The following is a 19,452-nucleotide window of genomic DNA, read 5'->3' on the forward strand; positions in this document are numbered from 1 at the left end:
GTGCTCTCCAGAGTTCTTTTGGAGACCAGGCTGCCCTGCTGGTTCAGGACAACTCTATCGACCCGGGTCTGAATTCTTTTCCCTTCAATTTGTATGCAATCCACATGGCGAGGTTTGGGGAAACTTACAATAGAAAAAATATATTTTTAAAATCATAAGATATATGCCTCCGCTGCCCACATTGTGCAGCCCTGCCATATAGAGTGGGCTCTGCTGCTCCCACAGCACCAGCTGCACTGGCTCTGGCCCCAGGGAGGGGAGCCCGCCGCCCACACCCTTCGCACCTGTGACCGATGTTGCATGCCTAATGAGGTTTGCTCTCAGGAATGCCTGAAATTCTGCCGCAGTAAATTGGGCCCTGTTATCGGACACTACGACGCCCAGCAGCCCATGAATGGCAAAAAGTTTCCTAAGCACCTGGATGTTCCTAGCATTAGTCACATTTGCAATTGGTATAACTTCTAGCCATTTAGAGTGGCTGTCGACCACTATAAGAAAGAGCTGTCCCTGAAAGGGCCCAGCGAAGTCTATGTGAATCCTAGACCAGGGAGTGTGAGTCTCCTCTCACCTGTGAACTGGAGCATGAGGCATTTCAGGCCTTGATTGCTGGCATGTATAACACCCATGCACCTGGGCCTCAATGGCTTTATCTAATCCTGGCCACCATAAATAGCTTCTAGCCAAAGCTTTCATGCGAACAATACCTGGATGGCCTTCATGCAGTGATTGCAAAACCCTGTCTCTTAGTGAGGTAGGAACTATGACCCTGTTCCCCCAAAGAATACAACCCTTGTGAGCTTATAGCTCATGTCTCTTTGTAAAATAGCTCTGAAACTCAGGACCTAGGCTTTTATCCAGCCACCCTGTGTGTACCCACGATAGCACTCTACTTAGTGTCTTGTCTGCTGTCATTTCTGCAGCTATGTCCCCTGCGTGGAGGGGAAACTCTGGCAAGTCCTGAATAACCAAAACGCGGGCTGCTGGGGCCAGATCTGGTTCAACTTGTAGCAGTGGAAGCCTGCTCAGGCCATCTGCATGGCCCATATCCTTGCCAGGTTTGTGAATTAGCTTAAATGTATAAGCCGATAAAAAAATGGACCATCTAAGCATTCTAGGGGATAATATGTGGGGTGTCTGTTTGTCTGTAGTGAATAACCCCAATAGTGGTTTATGGTCTGTGAAGACCGTGAAGTCCCTGCTGTATAAGTAGTTGTGGAATTTTTTAACTGCAGCTACTATGGCCAATGCCTCATTGTCAATTTGAGCAAGATTACGGTCAGCAGACGACAGTGTCCTTGAATAAAAAGCAATTGGAACTTGAGTTCCATCTTTCTCTAAGTGACTTAAGACTGCACCCACCCCATATGGGGATGCGTCACATGCTAAGCAAACTGGCTTGGACTCTTTGAAATGAGTGATAGTGGAACTGACCGACAGAAGTCCCTTCAATTCCTGGAAACTCTTTTCGTGAACACTAGTCCACTTCCATGTACCATTTTTATCCAGGAGCCTGTCTAGCGGCTCTGCCACTGCGGCCTTGTTATGAAGGAACATGTGGTAAAAATTTAGGAGGCCCAGGAATGCCTGCGGCTCTCCTTTCGTTTTAGGGCTAGGTGCCATCTGAAGGGCTTTTACTTTAGACTCAGCAGGGTGGATGCCATTAGCATCAATGCGAAACCCCAAGAATTCAGCTGAAGGGACTCCAATACTGCACTTATTCTTTTAAAGCTTGAGGCCTGCTTCTCGTAGCCTTTGCAGGATGGCTTTGAGCTAGCACCTCAGTGGATTCACCGGCGATGAGCATGTCATCAAAATAGGGGCAAACCCCCGGAATGCCCTTGAGTGTATGTTCCATAATGCCCTGAAAAATTCCCGGGGCCACACTGACCCCAAATTGCAGGCACTTTATTTTAAACACCCCCTGTGGGTTACAATTGTCTGAGCTGTGGCCATGATACCCAGCTTTTTCTTTCGACCCCAAACCACCCCAGTGATGCCCTCAACGTGATGTCCCGTTGCCTGGAGGCGGTTCGGGTCTGGATGGGGAGGAACAGACTTCAACTCAACCCCGACAAGACTGAGTGGCTTTGCATACCTTCATCCCGGGTCTACTCGGATATTCCATCTCTTTCTATGGGGGGTGAACTATTACCCCCCGTAGATAGGGCTCGCAACTTGGGAGTCCTCCTAGATTCACGGCTCACCTTGGAAGATCACATAGTGGCTGTGACTAGGGGGGCTTTCGCCCAGGTTCGCCTGGTGCGCCAGTTGCGGCCCTATCTAAGCCGGGATGATTTATGCACGGTCACTCACGCGCTCGTGACCTCTCGTCTAGACTACTGCAACGCTCTCTACATGGGGCTTCCCTTGAGGACCACCTGGAGGCTCCAACTGGTACAGAATGCAGCCGTGAGAGTTGTGTTGGGAGTCTCCCAATACTCCCATGTTACACCTCTGCTCCGTGAGCTGCATTGGTTACCAGTTGTCTTCCGGGTGAGATTCAAGGTACTAGTAATGGTGTTTAAAGCCCTACATGGCAGGGGTCCAGAGTACCTTAGGGAACACCTGCTGCCAGCATCAACTTCCCTCCGCCCTGTGCGTTCCCACAGAGAGGGCCTCCTCAGGGTGCCACCGGTCAGAGAATGTAGATTGGTGGCCCCCAGGGGGAGATCCTTCTCTGTGGGCGCCCCGGAACTATGGAACCAGTTACCAGTTGAGCTCCGGACGGCGCCCGATCTTCGATCCTTTCGCCGCGATCTAAAAACATACTTGTTCGAACAAGCCGGCCTGGCCTGAGGGGGGATTGGTGGGGTTTTTACTGTCATTTTATTGGGGTTTTTACTATGTATTAATTGTTTTTTAGTGGGCATGTATTTAATTACTTTTTAACTTTTGTAATTCTGTGTTTTTATTCTTGCCCTGTACACCGCCCTGAGTCCTTCGGGAGAAGGGCGGTATAGAAATATTAATAAATTAAATTAAATTAAATCAACAGGAAGTTGCTGATAGGCCTGAGCCAAATCTAATTTCGCAAAAATGGTGCCACCCTGCAAGGCATTCTGGAAATCAGTTAGTACAATGTCAGAAGGCCTCAGCTTGGCCCATCTCTTACTGCGACTACAAACAAAATTAAATGTTTCAAGGGAAATAACAGAAACAGCGGAGCCTGTGTCCAGCTCCATTTTGCAGGGGACCCCTTGCAGCTCCACCTGAAGTCTATACTTGGGCTTAATTGGACGGTGAGCCCCTGTACGGCAAATCCTTCTGTGGCTAGAGCAAAAACCCATGCTGTACTGTCCCGGGGCCCTGGTACCTCTCCTGGTCGGATCTTTCGACTGGTGATTCGATGGCCGGTCCCTCTGGCAACTTCTGCAGAGGGACGCAATGTGGCCTGTCTTCCCGAAGGCCTGGCACATGGCTGTCCGGAACATACAGTCCAAACATTGGTGGCGGCCGCCACAACCTGGACATCTAAGGAAGGGATCTGCCTTGTAAGTGGCTTCATGTTGCTTGTTGTTGTGACGCTGTTGGTCGATTTGTCTGTGTAGCTTGTAGACTTCTGTGTCATCTTCAGGGTCTGCTGTGTGTTCGGCGTCCTCGTGGTGGATGGCTTCTTCACATTGTGCAGTTTTGGCAGGCCTCATGGCTCATAGGGCCCCGCCGGTGGCTTCGTTCGCCATGATTTCCTTCTGTGCAACTAAAAAATGATAGAATCTCTTTGGTGAAGATTTTCTGCTGAAGCTCTCAGTTGCGGAGGCCACAGACAAGTCAGTCTCGTAGTCTCTCCTCGACGTCAGAGAACTGGCACAGGCGTGCGGACTGCCTCAAGGCCATGATGTACTCAGATGCGGTTTCACCTGGTTGCTGTATTCTTTGCTTGAAAGCATAGCGCCAAGCGATTATCAACAGCTTGGGCTGAAAATGGTCTCCTAGCTTCTTCTTTAAGTCCGCAAAGGATATGGACTCCAAAGGTGTTGGCGCAAACAGGTTCTCTGCTATGTCGAATGTTGCTGGGCTGCACACACAGAGAAGCGTGGCAGCCTTCAGTCCATCCTCGGCGACCTGGTTCACTCGAAGGTAGTTCTCAACCCTGGACAGGTACGAGGACCACTCTTCTGGCTGCTTAGTGTTGAATTCCTCCAGCTTTCTGACTTTGGCCATTTCAGCTGGTCTTCGCGGCTGGTGCTCGGTGTCGTCGAATCCTGCTCCTCCGTTGCCCAGGGACTGGTCCTCTGGGTGTGTGGCCGCTAGCATGGCTCTGCTAGCCGGCCGTAGGGGGGGAAAATTGCTTTTTCCACCAGGCGTGCGCTGCCTCTCCCCTAGTGACTTTCAGCTTGGTTGAAGGAGCAGGATCCCACCTTCGTTGCCAGTGTTATGTACTCAGTTCATTGCTTAATGATGAAGATGAGGTGAGTGAGTTCAGCAAAGATCATTGTTTATTGCTTGCAGGATCTGAACTGGGAAACAGGGCTGCGAATGCAACAATTTATACCCTGGCCTTTAGGCGGCGGCCAATAGGTTTAAAGCAACAAATTGCCGCCCTAGAGGCAACCAATAGCGGCGCTGGAGACGGGTTGTCTGAGGCGCTGGGAGCCGTTAGCCAGCTTCCCTGCTCAAACAGCCTTCCAGCAATTACCCATGTGGTGTTCGCTTAACAAAACAAGCTCAATACATTACAGTATACATCTATGTTTTCTTCTTATAGAACCCTTCTGGAATTTCTTCCATTTTTTTCTGTCATTCTCTAAACGTAATTCATCAGGATGCATTCTAAGATAGGAGATTCTTATCTCTTTTAAGTAAGGAGGCATTCCACATTCCAGAGAGTAGTTCTGATGATACAAACCATAACATTTTTAATAACCCCTGGCTAGAAATTACAAACCAAGAATTAAGAGAATGGCTGGTTAAGGTACCACTCCCAACATCCTGTCCACATTTTCAGATACCACACATAGAAATTATGCATTCTAATCATACAGGAATCATTATTAGACACCTACAGAACATAGTAGAATCTGCATTAATGCTGGCATTTATGCAAGCTTGAATAAGCTTGAGATTTTATCATCAAGAAAACAAACTAAACCAGGGGTAGGCAACCTCGGCTCTTTTATGACTCATGGACTTCAACTGCCAGAATTCCTGAGCCAGCACAGCTGATTCAGGAATTCTAGGAATTGAAGTCCATGAGTCATAAAAGAGCCGAGATTGCCTACCCCTGAACTAAATCAAACCCCAAAACAACAAAGCAAAAAGATTCTATGATTAAGTGTTGGAAATTGAAATGAGGACAGCCTGAATAGCCCAGCAAGCACTGAGCTTACCAATGCAGTATATTGCTTTTCTGCTGCTCAAGTAGATTTTATGTTCTATCTTCCTGATCTGAGTCATCTTCCACCTACTCTTTAGCCCTCTAACTTGTTTTTTCAGCTCCCTACATTTGTACACCAAGGAGTCATTTGTGAAGCATGACAGAAATTAGAAGCGATTATATGAATAGCCTTAGCAAGTCCCCTATTTTAGGGCATTAACATATTATTAATAGAATTAACCACCAACCTGCCCAAGTCCTCCTGAAGACCAATTTGATCAACAGATGTTTTGGGAAGATTGTTCTAATAGGTCCACGGCTTCTACAGAAATGAGATGTAACCACTACATAACCATAGCCAGATAATCAGCCACTTACCACAGGATTAAGGCATACCCATGCATCAAACAGGATAAAATGTTAAACTTGTGTGATTGACATTGTGTCCTGCTCAGAAGCTTAAAGTTACTACTGCTGTGATCTCCTGACCTGTGGAAGACAAACCAACTCAAAATGGTTGGCAAAGCGACTCAGCATTATGAAGCTGAAGGATATAAATAATGAGATCTCAGTATGTGTATCAATCTGATTAAGTACTACTATTATAGTAAAATAGACGCAATATAGGTCTGCCAAATTTGGAAAGGAAACATCAGCAGCATAACCCTCCCCAAACAAAATGGAAGAGGACTACATTCGGTGGAAGGAGGGAAGGAGGAAGAGAAAGAAAGAGGGCGCAGAATCGTCCAACGCATGGAAGAAAGAGCGCACACACACGGGACCGGCTCCCTCTTGTACGTCGTTACACCCAAAATCTTCCTGTGGTTAGAGGGGTGGAACCAATTCCAGAAGCCATGCTCTGCATGTTTTTCCTACTATATTACGAATAATAACGATTGTAATTTCCTGTTAAAGTCACTGCAAGGCACTTCAATCTTTAAACTCCCCAAGGGCGTTACAGTGCCACTGATACGCAACGGTCTAAATCAGGGGGTAGGCAACCTCGGCTCTTTTCTGACTCATGGACTTCAACTCCCAGAATTCCTGAGTCAGCTATGCTATGCTGACTCAGGAATTCTGGGAGTTGAAGTCCATGAGTCATAAAAGAGCCGAGGTTGCCTACCCCTGGTCTAAATCGTCAGGATCCCGATCTCCGCTGGACACAAGCCCCACACGTCAACTCGAAAGGCATGATTTCCGAGGTTACGTCACCGCTGAGGCGAGGGAGGGAGCTGCTGCACCACCACTCAAAGACTTCGCTCCCTTATCTTTCCTCGCTCTCCAGTTGCCCGCCTGGTCAGGTGATCGCGTGTCACATGATCGTGCTGGTAGCTGGAGCGACGCTGCAGCCGAGCTCTCGCGGATTTCCTCCGAGAGAGGAGATGCGGTCGGGTCTCCGTCTCTCGTCCTCCTGAGCGTGGCAGTTCCTTCCTTCGACCTGCCGGGATGCGGGTTTGGTCCTTGGTCTGGCTGCTGGGCTGCAGAGCGGCTGCCTGGCAGAGCGACGATTACTGGCTGGATGATGCCGTCGGGCTGGGGCAGCAATTCGATGGCATCGGAGCCGTTAGCGGCGGCGGGGTGGGTGAACTGAGCCCACTGGGCGGGCTGGGAGTGGGTCGGACAAACTGTGCTCCGTTGGGGGTGGCGTTGGGGTTGGCACGGAATCGGGGAGCCTTTTCAGCCTGACGGAAATCTGCCCCGACGGAAATCTGCCCAGAATGAACCTGCGAATCGGGTCGCTTCCTTGTGGGAACACCGCTGATCACCGTAGTCCCGTGTCCTCTGCTTACCTTGGGGATGAAGTACTGCAGCAACCGCGCTCAGATCCCAAAGGCAAAATAGAGAACCCGTTCGGCACTCAGGAGTTTCCTGAAAAGAGACCTGAGATGGCAAGATTCATTTTAGAGGAAATGCCTCTAAGGGGATCTGAGCGTGGTTGTTACTTCGTTTAGTTCGTATATTATACGTACATATTAACTCAGTTTATTGTTCCTATATTAGATGCATATAATACTGTACATAAATAATAAATAGCTTCCAGGGAAAGTTGTTATAACTTGCATGGCATTTTTATATTTTATTTTTCCAATGAGGATGCTTGCTTTGCGAACAGGGTTTCCCTACAGAACTTATAATACCTAACAGATGTTATTGTCCTAAGTTGAGTAGCGATTTAATCAGGTAGGGGTAAAGAAACAGACGTAATTGGGCAAGTGTGATGCACAATGTACTTAAAATTAAGATATATGCTCCGGCTTTGATCAGTGGGGGCAGAGGAGAGAGAGAAACAAGCAAACAAACATCCTTTTTTTTTAGAAGCTGGAGGTGACTTTTTGCTATTTGGATTTCAGTGGGTGAAGCTTTGTACGCTGGTTTTCTAATAACTAGGACACAGGTTATTTCCATATGGAGGCAGGAGAAAGAAGTGATTAGTGTCAAGAGTGGACAAGCAAGGGTATATCATGTCATTGTGAGTCATAAAGTATAGGAAGATAATACAAACTGATAAGTGGGGTAAAAGTAAGATATTATTAGGTAAAATAAAGACACTCAAGTTAAAGCCTTGTTTCTAATACTTTCTTATTTCTTGGACAAATCCCTTTGATTTTCTTTGGCAAGAAATTGGAAGAAATTTGTTACTGCCTTCTTTGAATTTTGTTTCCAGAATTCCTTGTCAAATCCACAGAGATCTGAGATTTTTTTTGTTGCTCTCCACGTTTGATCCTACTTAATATTTTGGGATCAGCCACGGTTGGCTAGCTGCTATCTTTTAAATTAGGTATTTGCCGAGGACATATGCAGAAGCTAGGAGAAGATTTTATGAAGATTATGAATAATGAAAGAACCATGGGAAAAGGGGCATGAAATATGATTATCATAAAAATATGTCTGATCAGTAGCATTATGTATATTAATTCAAAACAATTTTCTTTCTAATTTTTTTCTAGGCTACCTCACGCCTTTTGGTGAATTACCCAGAACCCTATCGATCTCAGATTTTAGATTATCTTTTTAAGGTAATTATTGCCTTAGATTGACTTTAAGGTAGAACTTTGTTTTCCTTAAAAGTATTAACAGAAATGCTGTGATGCAAATGAGAGTGGTAGAAATATGAAAAAAGTTTCACATGTCAGGTCCTTCCCTGTGCATTCAGTATTTTACTATGGTATTAATTTCTCTTGTTAATTGAGATATGAAATATAATTGCAGCTGCCTTTATGCTACTTATTCACCCTGTTACTGTGCCTTTTGGAATTAGTGCAAAGTTGTAACTATGGCTGAATGTATGTGTGTGTCTCTGTGTGTATTACATACAAATACAGTGTTTGTGTGTATAGATAGATAGATAGATAGATTAGGGAGGGAGGGAGGGAGGGAGGGAGGGAGGGAGGGAGAGAGAGAGAGAGAGAGAGAGAGAGAGAGAGAGAGAGAGAGAGAGAGAGAGAGAGAGAGAGAGAGAGAGAGAGATGCCTTTGAATTAGTCTTTTAGGCCAGAATTTTAACCACCAAAATGATTCAGAGACCCAATAATGAATGAGAAGAATAAAAATTTGCTTATAAATCTGCTTATAAAATATCTGTTTAAAATACTTCAACCACATCTCTTCATATTTACATGTACAAAAGAATGAATATAGATCTAAAAACATGATTGGGATGAAAGTTTGAGAGAATTAATGAAAGATTCAAAACTCTTGAGATGTTCGGAATATTGGACAGAGCAACTTTTGCTATATCAAGAGGTGATAATGGGAGCAAGTAGACATTGAAGGAATTGAAAGTAAAAGAAATTAGAAGGAAAATTGAATGACTGAAGGAAGAGAAAATACAAGTACCTTATCCAAAAGTTGTTAGTAGTTAGATTAATTTCCCAATAGAAAACAAATGAAACTAGACGTAAAAAGGATGTGGAAGCTGTTTGGAACAAAATTAAAAGGATTATTAATGGAAAGTATGAAGATGCATGGTAAAATGATAAAATTACAGAGAATGTGGATTTTCCTTCCCTTTCTCTTTCTCTTTCATTTATTCCCCTTACAATGTATTCCTCTTCTACATTTTATATATTGCTACTTACTTTGAATGAAAATAATATGGTGGGTATAAAACCTGGTTGAGCAATGAGGTATATTTTTGGAAGCACTTGAGAAGAAAAATACTAATGACTGGAGAAGGCAGAACTGTTTTTCTTCTAACAAGTTTTATAAAATATTTTCAGAATTTCTTTAATCATTCTGGTGTTGCTTGGCAGTGAGCTCCCAAATGATGTAAAACTGGTTATCTGAAGGATGCATCTGGTGTATAGCCAGTAATGTCTATTATGCCCACATGATCCTGTAACCATCTCAGAAATTAAGCAACTTTACATTCTTATATCATTATATTAAATTATGCAAGTATGTAATTCATAAATATCAGTTTCCTGGTTTGTCGCCCTTATGTGTATTGGCTGGCTTTTTTCTTAATCTTATGACTTTTTTCTTGGAAGTTCATTTAACGCTAGTGTTTGTTTTTCTCCAATTGTGTTGGATGATGTATAGATAGTCCTCACTTACCAACCACAGTTCAGTGACCGTTTGAAGTTGCAATAGTGCTGAACAAGTGGGATAGTCCTTGAAGCCATCATTACCACCCCCATGGTCACATGGTTGAGATCTGGACACTTGGCAATTGGCTCACACTTAAGACAGTTACAGTGACTTGCAGTCAAGTGAACCCCATTTGTGATCTTTGTTGCTGGTTTCCCACAAGCAAAATTAATGGGGGAAGATCACAAGGTGCTCAAAAGCATCCAATAGCAATCACCCCAGCCCCCAAATTACTCACAAGCTGCTGTGGGCATCCATGCAATTTTACCTCCTGGGTTGATTCCAGTTGATGATGCTTGGAAAGGAGAGGTCCTGACCTTGGCCTCATGGGATCCCACATGATTCAGTACTTTTTCTTCTCAGCCCGCCCCATTAGATTTGGCTGAGAGGACATGTTGCAGGACTCATTGGCTATGTTTAGCAGGTTTTAGGAGACATCCCATCTCTGCTGTAGCGCCTGTCTTATGGAACATCTTTCCTCTGGAAATTAGTTTAGTTCCATCCCTTTTGTTATTCTGAAAGGTCCTCAAGACCTAGTTATGTTGTCTGGAGCTCCCAGGATGCTGGAGATTTGCTAAGAGGCTCTTTTGTTGTGCTTGCCATTTTCATTCCTCTCATCGCCTATGGTTATGTACCTTTGTTTTTTATGATATTAATGGGAAACATTTTATATCTGTGGTTGTTGTATTGTTGTTTATCTCACTGTTTTGCGGCACCCAGAGTCACTTTTGGTGAGATGGGTGGCTACATAAATTTGATAAATAAATAAACAAATAAAATAAAATGTACCTTCCCCTACCCAGTAGCAATTACTTACCTGCCTATAGGCTTAATGACTCACAGTTTTTACCTAATGACATCAGGGGCCACCGTTGCTAATGTTGTGCATTATGACCACATTGCTTAGCAATCAGAATTCCAGTCCCAACTACTGTCATTAAGCAGGGACTACCTGTGGAAAAATCAAACCTAGTCTGTTGAACTTTCTGAAGAAGTCCAGAAAGAAAATGTGAATAGAAGCAGAGATTAGATTCACATTGTACTTAAACCAGTGATAGAAAACCTTTTAGCTCAGCATATCCAAATTTTGGAAAATGCCTAACTCGACTTTGCTGGCATGGCACGCACGCACGCACGCACATGTGCGCGTGCGTACACACACACACACACACACACACACACGAAATATTTCCCTATCTTCCTCCCATCTAAGTCACTCTAAACAATGGCATTCAGTGACAGCGCCAATGCTAGAATTGAAGTAGATACCCAGACCTTATCTTCAGTCCTGGTGCTGCTGCCACTCAAAAAGTAGAGAGTATGAAGGGGGTGGAAGAGTATAACCCTCTTGTACATTCTAGAGAGCACAAGAGAACACATACCATTCTTGAGTGACCTCTGCAGTCGCAAACTTTTGTTCAAGAATGGGGCATGCTTTTGAGAAGAATTGATGTTGCATGTTTGTAAATGCTGGTGTGTCCACCAAAATACTGTGGCGTGTTACCTTTGACTTATATGTCTTAGTTCACCATCACTGTACTAAGCTATAGTATGTTGATATACCATTTGTGAGCTACAGAAATTCAGGCAATATCCTAGAAGCTAGCAAAATTATGAATGCTAACTCTTTGCTTCCATGTAATAGTCTTTTGGAGTTTTGCAGTTGAAATATGGACCTGGGTATTGGGATATGTAAATCATAGTTAGATCTTAGCATTCCATGTGAATTAATTCACCAGGATGTGTGAATCTTACTTAGTGAGTTGATATGCCTAGCTGAACCATCTGAAACAATAGAATGTTTTGAGAAATAAATGGAACGTTTTAAGAAAGTTAACCCTGATGGGAAGGGAAGGGAAGGGAAGGGAAGGAAGGAAGGAAGGAAGGAAGGAAGGAAGGAAGGAAGGAAGGAAGGAAGGAAGGAAGGAAGGAAGGAAGGAAGGAAAGCCAATGTAGAGTGTTATAACTTGCATAAAATGTGGGGAGGGAGGAAATAATGTAATTATTCTATTTTCTATTCTATTATTCTATTTTCTTTTTTCATGAAGAGACAGAGTTCATGTTAATTAGGAGAAAACCTATTTAAATGGTTGTGATAACAGTGGAATGTTGTTTACCAAACAGAAGCATTAACACCTTTTCTTTCTCATTCTCTTGTTTCAAGCCAAATTTTGGTGCTTCCTTACAGCTCCTCAAAGTAGAGATTGGTGGTGATGCACAGTCTACAGGTATTTGAATTTGGATGTTGCAGGAAAAGTTTGTAGCATCAGTGAATGGGATCCCTTGGGGCAATTGTGCTGATATTTCATGTTCTGCAAATGAATTGTTTCTTTATAATCCACTCCTGCATTCCTTTCTTGCATATATTCTAGGAGGCACGCATGAGAAATCCTGTAATATCCCAATATGGTTAGGTTAGGTTTATTCAATTTCTATACCGCCCTTCTCCCGAAGGACTCAGGGCGGTTAACAGGGCATATATAAATAAATAACAATACAAAAATTAAAAAGAAATTAAACCAATGCCCAATTAAAATACAATGACAATAAAATAGTAAAAAACCCGTTAAAAAAACCCCTCCCCATCAGGCCAGACCAGCTATTTCAAAGAGGTGGGTCTTCAGCCCGCGGCGGAAGGAGCGAAGGTCCGATGCCATCCGGAGCTCAACCGGCAGTTGGTTCCATAGTGCCGGAGCTGGGTTATATTGGATAATATATTAATAGGTCTTTAGTTCTAAGTGATACTTGAAAACTTGCTCATTTGAGTTTTGCATGATATAACATGCATTTTCCCTACTTCCCTCCATATAAGATTGTATTAACTTCACTAATTGAACAAAATAGGGCCAATTTCTCTGTAAAAAAACCCTCCAGCAAGTAAATATGGTGCCAACTATTAGAATTATGAGGTTCCTCCTTATAACAAGTTTATTTCGGGCACTTGGAAAATGGAAAAACAAATTTAGCCTGTGGTAAAGCAATCATATTAAAAGGACTTAGAAACTACCAATGGTAAATACTGTAACTGAAGGACAATATAAAGATCTGGCTGCTTGCCAGTTAGGGTGCATCACCTGCCCATAAGTGACTCTTTATAGAAGAAAACTCTAAATCCAATCTGAAATTTGGTATCATGCTTACAGTTGTTCCATTTTTAAAGTTCCATTTTGAAACTTATCTCTAAAAGAAAAGAGTGTTCTTAACACACAATTGTTTTTTGCTGAGCAAGTGCTTTGTAATTTGTTATTACTAGTTAGTCAAACAATTATGCTTTTAAAATGAATATTACAAAGGTGAATGTGATGTAGACATTTATCTGTATTAATGCTTTTGCCCTTGACATTATCTTGTGGGCTAAAATTGAATAATGTTTTCATATTCAGTTTCATTGCACAAATAACGATTCATATGTTTTATTGAAATACACTGGAGTAAAAATAGTTGAAGGTCTTGCATTTAATGAAATACAAAGATAAGTTTTGTTTTCCTTTCCTAGATGGCACTGAACCCTCCCACATGCATTATGAAAATGATGAAAATTATTTCCGTGGCTATGAATGGTGGCTGATGAAAGAAGCTAAAAAGAGAAATCCTTTCATTAAATTGATTGGTAAGAACTGCAGGCCTTTGAGATATGATGCTTTTGTACCTTGATAGTATAATTTGAAAACAGCTCGGTGATTCATTTTTAATTATAATCTCTTAATGCCAAGTGAAATATCCAGCTTATAAATTATAAATAATGTTTTTGGTACTAACCAGAATTTCAGATTAAACCTAATTCCTAGTTGCTGTTTTTGCATCCTAGCTGGCAAAGTGTAGGAACAGAAACAGGTTTAAAAAGGGATTGGAATGTAAACTGGTCTTTTCCAATCCTGTGGCCACTGTTGAGTTTTCCAAATTTGCTGGCAAATTGGGTGTAGCACTTTTACTGCATTGTCCTTTAAGATTTTGAATAGCTCAGCTGGAATACTGTCACCTCCACTAGCTTTGTTATTGCTCAGATTCTCTAAGGCCCACTTCACTTCACATTCTAGGATGTCTGGCTCGAGGTCAGTGACCACCTCATTGTGATTATCAGGGACGTTAAGCTCATTCTTGTATACTTCTTCTGTGTAATTTTGCCACCTCTTTTTAATCTCTTCTGCCTCTGTTAGGTCCCTGCCATTTTGGTCCTTTATCGTGCCCATTTTTGCATTAAACGTTCCCTTCATCTCTCCAATCTTCTTGAAAAGACCTCTGGTCCTCCCTATTCTATTGTTTTCTTCTATTTCTTTGCACTGTTCATTTAAAAAGGCATTCTTATCTCTTCTAGCTATTCTCTGGAATTATGCATTCAATTGGGCGTATCTTTCTCTTTCTCCCTTGCCTTTCGCTTCCCTCCTTTCCTCAGCTATTTGCAAAGCTTCCTCAGACACCCATTTTGCTTTCTTGCATTTCTTTTTCTTTGGGATGGTTTTGGTTGCTACCTCTTCTACGTATAATGTTGCGAACCTCTGTCCATAGTTCTTCAGGCACTCTGTCTATCAGATCTAATTCCTTAAATCTATTTGTCACCTCTACTGTATATTCAACAGGGATATGATTTAATTCATACCTGAGTGGCCTAGTGCTTTTCCCTACTTTCTTCAGTTTAAGCCTAAACTTTGCAATGAGAAGCTCATGGTCTGAGGCACAGTCAGCTCCTGGTCTTGTTTTTACTGACTGTATAGAGCTTCTCCATCTTTGGCTGCACAGCATATAGTCAATCTGATTTCTGTGTTGACCGTCTGGTGATGTCCACGTGTAGAGCCGTTTCTTGGGTTGTTGGAAAAGAGTGTTTGCTATGACAATCGTATTCTCTTGACAGAATTCTATCAGCCTGTGCCCTGCTTCATTTTGTACTCCAAGGCCAAACTTGCCTGTTACTCTGGTTATCTTTTGGCTTCCTACTTTAGCATTCCAATCCCCCATGATGATAAGGACATCATTTTTTGGTGTTAGTTCTATAAGGTGCTGTAGGGCTTCATAGAACCGGTCAATTTCATCCTCTTCAGCACTGGTGGTTGGGGCATAGACTTGGACTACTGTGATATTGAATGTTTTGCCTTGGATTCGAACTGAGATCATTCTGTCATTTTGAGGATTGTATCCCAGTATTGCTTTTCCTTCTCTTTTATTAACTATGAAGGCTACTCCATTTCTTCTGAGGGATTCTTGCCCACAGTATTATACCTGATGGTCATCTGAATTAAATTCACCCATTCCTGTCCATTTTAGTTCACTGATACCTAAGAGGTCTATGTTCAGTGTTGTCATCTCTTGTTTGACCACGTCCAGCTTTCCTTGGTTCATGGATCTTACATTCCAGGTTCCTATGGATAAAAAATCTTTACAGCATCAGACTTTCCTTTCACCACCAGACACATCCACAGCTGAGCGTCCTTTCGGCTTTGGCCCAGTCGCTTCATTCTTTCTGGCGCTACTAGTACTAGCCCTCTGCTTTTCCCCAGTAGCATATTGGACGCCTTCCGACCTGAGGGGCTCATCTTCCAGCGTCATATTGTTTTGCCTTTTGGTACTGTTCATAGGGTTTTCATGGCAAAGATACTGGAGTGGGTTGCCATTTCCTTCTCCAGTGGATCACATTTTGTCAGAACTCTCTGCTATGACCTTTCCGTCTTGGGTGGCCCTGCACGGCATAGCTCATAGTTTCATTGAATTATGCAAGCCCCTTCGCCACGACAAGGCAGTAATCCATGAAGGGGTGTGAGGCTTCTAATACACCTCAATCTTGGCATGGGTAGTGGAGTGCAGGGTGGTAGTGGTGGCAGGGTGCAGGGTGGCTTAAAGAGCAGAAATGGAGAAGATAGATGAAGTGCAAGCAAGCACAGCAGGGCAGGAGAAGCCTGAGGTCCTACTGTGGCATGGTACTGGCCTAACAACTGCAACCAGTACTACTAAAACTGCTAAGCAGTGCAGTCATGTGATGTTTTGTCTAACAACTGTATTGCTTAGCAGCAGAAATTTTGGTCCCAAATAGGGTTGTTAAGCAAGGACTACTTGTAAGTAAGGAGATTCTGTCTGGACTTGCTTCCATTGTGGTTCTTCTGCTTAACCTACATACTTCAGCCTGACTGATATTTCCTTGGCTGTTGTGACTCAGAGCCCGGCTTGGTTCATTACTCATCACTTATCCCTTCCAGCTCAAAACAAACTTCAATTATGAAGGCACTGAACAAATGGTACTTATATCCAGTCCTTGAAGATATGGCAGTTGCACCACCCTGCAGTCATGTGACTAAAATTTGGGTGCTCATCAGCACACCCACTTTTATAATTTCATGGAACACTTCAACTCTGCTCACCTGCCTGTCTGTCCCCATCTCTGCCCTTTTGGCTGTCCTGCACTCTGCTGCCCTGCACTCCACTACCCCTGTTGCCCTGCCACTGTGGCCTCCATTGCGATGCTATCCCCATCACCCTGCCTATCGCCTTGCTCCTTCGCAGCACCTCCCATCCCAGCTGCCCTTCGCCATTTTCTTCCTCTTGCTGCTCATGAGGCATGCCTGGTGGAGGGGCAGTGTCATGCAGGTGGCCGAAAGACCAGAGGAGGAGAGATAGGTGGAGAGGGAGTTGAAGTGCACCCTGTGATCCTAAATGTGCCAGGTGTCCATTTTTGGTCACATGACTGTGGGATGGTGCAATGAATGTAACTTTGACGACCGGGTGTAAGTACCATTCATTCAGCACTGTCACAATTACTGAACAAATGGCTGTTAAACAAGGACCACCTATATAACCCATACAAACAAAAGCTCTTTTGGAAAATGCCATAATATATGAAAGAGGGAAGGAGTCTGAATGAAAAAAGTTTAAGAAGTAATATGTATACATAGATATGCCAGTCTTAAATACACTCAGACTGGAATTCAGGAAGTTAAAACTGTCTACCAACACAAGTAATCATCTAACAAAGAAAAATATTTTTAATAACTTCATCATTGAATTACATCCGGCATCAACTGAATTAACCTTTATTAGTGCCGTGGTGCTTTCTGTTCATATCCTTCTCACTGTCCCCTTGCATTTCCCTCTGATCTTCTGTCTCTCAGGCAGATCTGTGGACACTTATTAGCAGTACCTGTTCTGCTGGCAAATAGAGGTGACTATGCAATCTGTAGATTCTTTTCTTAATCAACTGTTTTCATCACCAGTCTTTTGCTTATAAACTCTATGTGTCTGATCCCGTTCTTCAGCTATTTTGTCTACCATCTGACCTCTTTCATTCTTTCTCTGTTTCTAGCTCATCTTCATTTCCCTGATTTCTAATCAACTCATTGCCAAGGGGCACATGAGAGGAATGAGGAACCACAAAGTAGGTGGGGCCTCATTACACAGGTCATGTTTGTTTGTTTGTCTATAGAATTGATAAGGCTTCCCAATTAAAAAATTACTCTGGATGGTTCACAATATTGAAAAGAAAAGATAAAGACAACAATTAACAGAAGGTGCTAGTTATACAGAAGAACCAAAATGCTCCCATGTAGACAAGACCTCTCTAAAGGACCCCACCATTCAATTATCCCATGGCCTGGGAGAAACAATGGTTTTCAGGGCTTTTATAAATAAGATAAAGGCAGGAGTAATGTTTATGACGCTTTTTAAGCACAATATGGCAGTTTTCAACAAATGTAAGCAGGGCTTTGAGGTTTGGAAAAATACCCTCCTATTTATCAGCTTGTTCTTTAATTCTCTTCATTGTTCTATCCAGCTCTTGTTAGCAGTTATTTTTACCACTCATTCTTCCATTTCAGTGAATTATCCTGTTATTAATAATGTAAACTATAACACTAGCATTATAGAAAGAGGAAGTAAAAATGTATAGAATCTATGGGTCCTAGAACATGTGGATAAATTACATTCTTTCTACAATAACTCTAACCATTTAGTACTTCAAGTCTTTCCCCCCACATTATCGACATTTAAAAAAAACCATTTTGGCTCTGTGAAGTTGACGGGTTACGCATAATTTTCCATTGTGTTTGTTTGTTTGTTTATGCTTCCCCTTGCAGGCTTGCCCTGGGCTTTTCCAGGATGGATTGGCAGGGGTACGAATTGGCCTTATGAGTACCCAGATGTCACCGCTTATTATATTGTCTCCTGGATTATAGGTGCTAAAAAATATCATGATTTGGACATTGATTACATTGGGGTTAGTAGAAGAGTTTTTCTCACATTCTGTTTTTTATTAAAAATGAAATAAAACTTGCACCACATGGCTTATAATATAGGTATGTTTACCAAGTGTTTTTTTAAATCCCCTTCTTTTTGCATTAAGCAATTTATTTGTGGGTGATTTGGTCAAAGGACATAATTGGGAAGGTAAAATAAAAGTTAATATAAAAGGCAATTGAACTAGTAAAGTGAATTTGGACTTATACTAATATGCATTTTGTCCAAAAGTAAAAAATGGCTTTGTTTACTTTATAATAATTGCAGAGAAGAATCTTCATGTCAGTAAGTCATGTTCTTTTTTTGAATGCTTAGAATTATGTAGATTATATGCAACTGATTGATTCAAAGTAGCCTTTTAAAATTTCACAGATGTTTGTTTGTTTATTGTTAAATTTATATGCTGCCTATCTCACTATCTGAAGTAATTCTGAGCTGTTTAATTAGTCTACATACAGACTGGATTTGAAACATATCACTTTGCCAAGTGGAGAAGGCCAGATAATCCATGTCCTTCTGCTAAAACCATGAGAGGCCTATGGAGCACAGTATCGGGTTACTTGTGGGACAATATTTGTCCATGCTTCTAAGTTAGATAAGTTGTCCGCACTCAAGATCACCTCCCTTAAATATTGTCACATGATGGGACCTTAGAGGCCTTCCTTCACCCCAACCGTCTAGAGAAGCCTCCCATCTAGATTTAAGGAATCCCTACCCTTTCAGCTTTCAGTCAATCAACATAGAGCTGGAAGGGACCTTGAGGTGTTCTAGTCTAACCCCCTGCTCAAGCAGGAGACCCTTTACCATTTCAGACAGGTGGCTGTTCAGTCTTTTCTTCAAAACCTCCAGTGTTGAAGCACCTACAACTTCTGAAGGCAAGCTATTCCATGGATTAATTGTTCCCCAAGGCCATGAAGACCTTGCTCTTCCTCTAAGCTTGGGTTAGGGTTGGGTTGAGTTGGGAGAATGTTTGGTCTGGCACCTGAGGAGTATGTACATACATACATACAGTACATAGATATATGGCATAAGTTTGAAACTAGTCTAGATTTGTTCATGATATGCTAAACTTGGATTTTTTGTAATATCTGAAAATGAGCCTTTGAATTAGAGAAAGGTTCCTCTGGATATATAATGGGCTGGCAGGTTATCCACTAATTATTTGCCAATCACAAATGATAAAAAAAACACCTGGTGTTCCCTTTGGAGTTAGACAATGTGTTAGAGACTCTAGAGTGGAATTTAATTTGACATTTTTGTAGACAATGTGTGCCTACTTTTGAGACTTTATATGCTGCCGTATGAATGTCTATGGCAACAGTCAGTTTTGATTTT

At 42.5% G+C, this 19,452-nt stretch overlaps 1 protein-coding gene across 2 annotated transcripts in view; it reads left to right on the forward strand.

The window, feature by feature from the left end:
• Window positions 1-6,654: 6,654 nt before the first annotated feature.
• Window positions 6,655-19,452, forward strand: part of GALC (galactosylceramidase) — a 46,774-nt gene continuing 33,976 nt past the window's right edge. For both annotated transcript variants that reach the window (XM_081315292.1, XM_081315291.1), the window contains exons 1-5: window positions 6,655-6,892; window positions 8,263-8,331; window positions 12,068-12,131; window positions 13,400-13,513; window positions 17,958-18,097. In XM_081315292.1, coding sequence (XP_081171418.1) covers window positions 6,761-6,892; window positions 8,263-8,331; window positions 12,068-12,131; window positions 13,400-13,513; window positions 17,958-18,097 — 519 coding nt within the window. In that variant the 5' untranslated portion in view covers window positions 6,655-6,760. The remainder of the gene's footprint in view (window positions 6,893-8,262; window positions 8,332-12,067; window positions 12,132-13,399; window positions 13,514-17,957; window positions 18,098-19,452) is intronic.

This window comes from Vipera berus (assembly GCF_964194415.1).
Source record: "Vipera berus genome assembly, chromosome: 1".
Lineage (NCBI taxonomy): Eukaryota > Metazoa > Chordata > Lepidosauria > Squamata > Viperidae > Vipera > Vipera berus.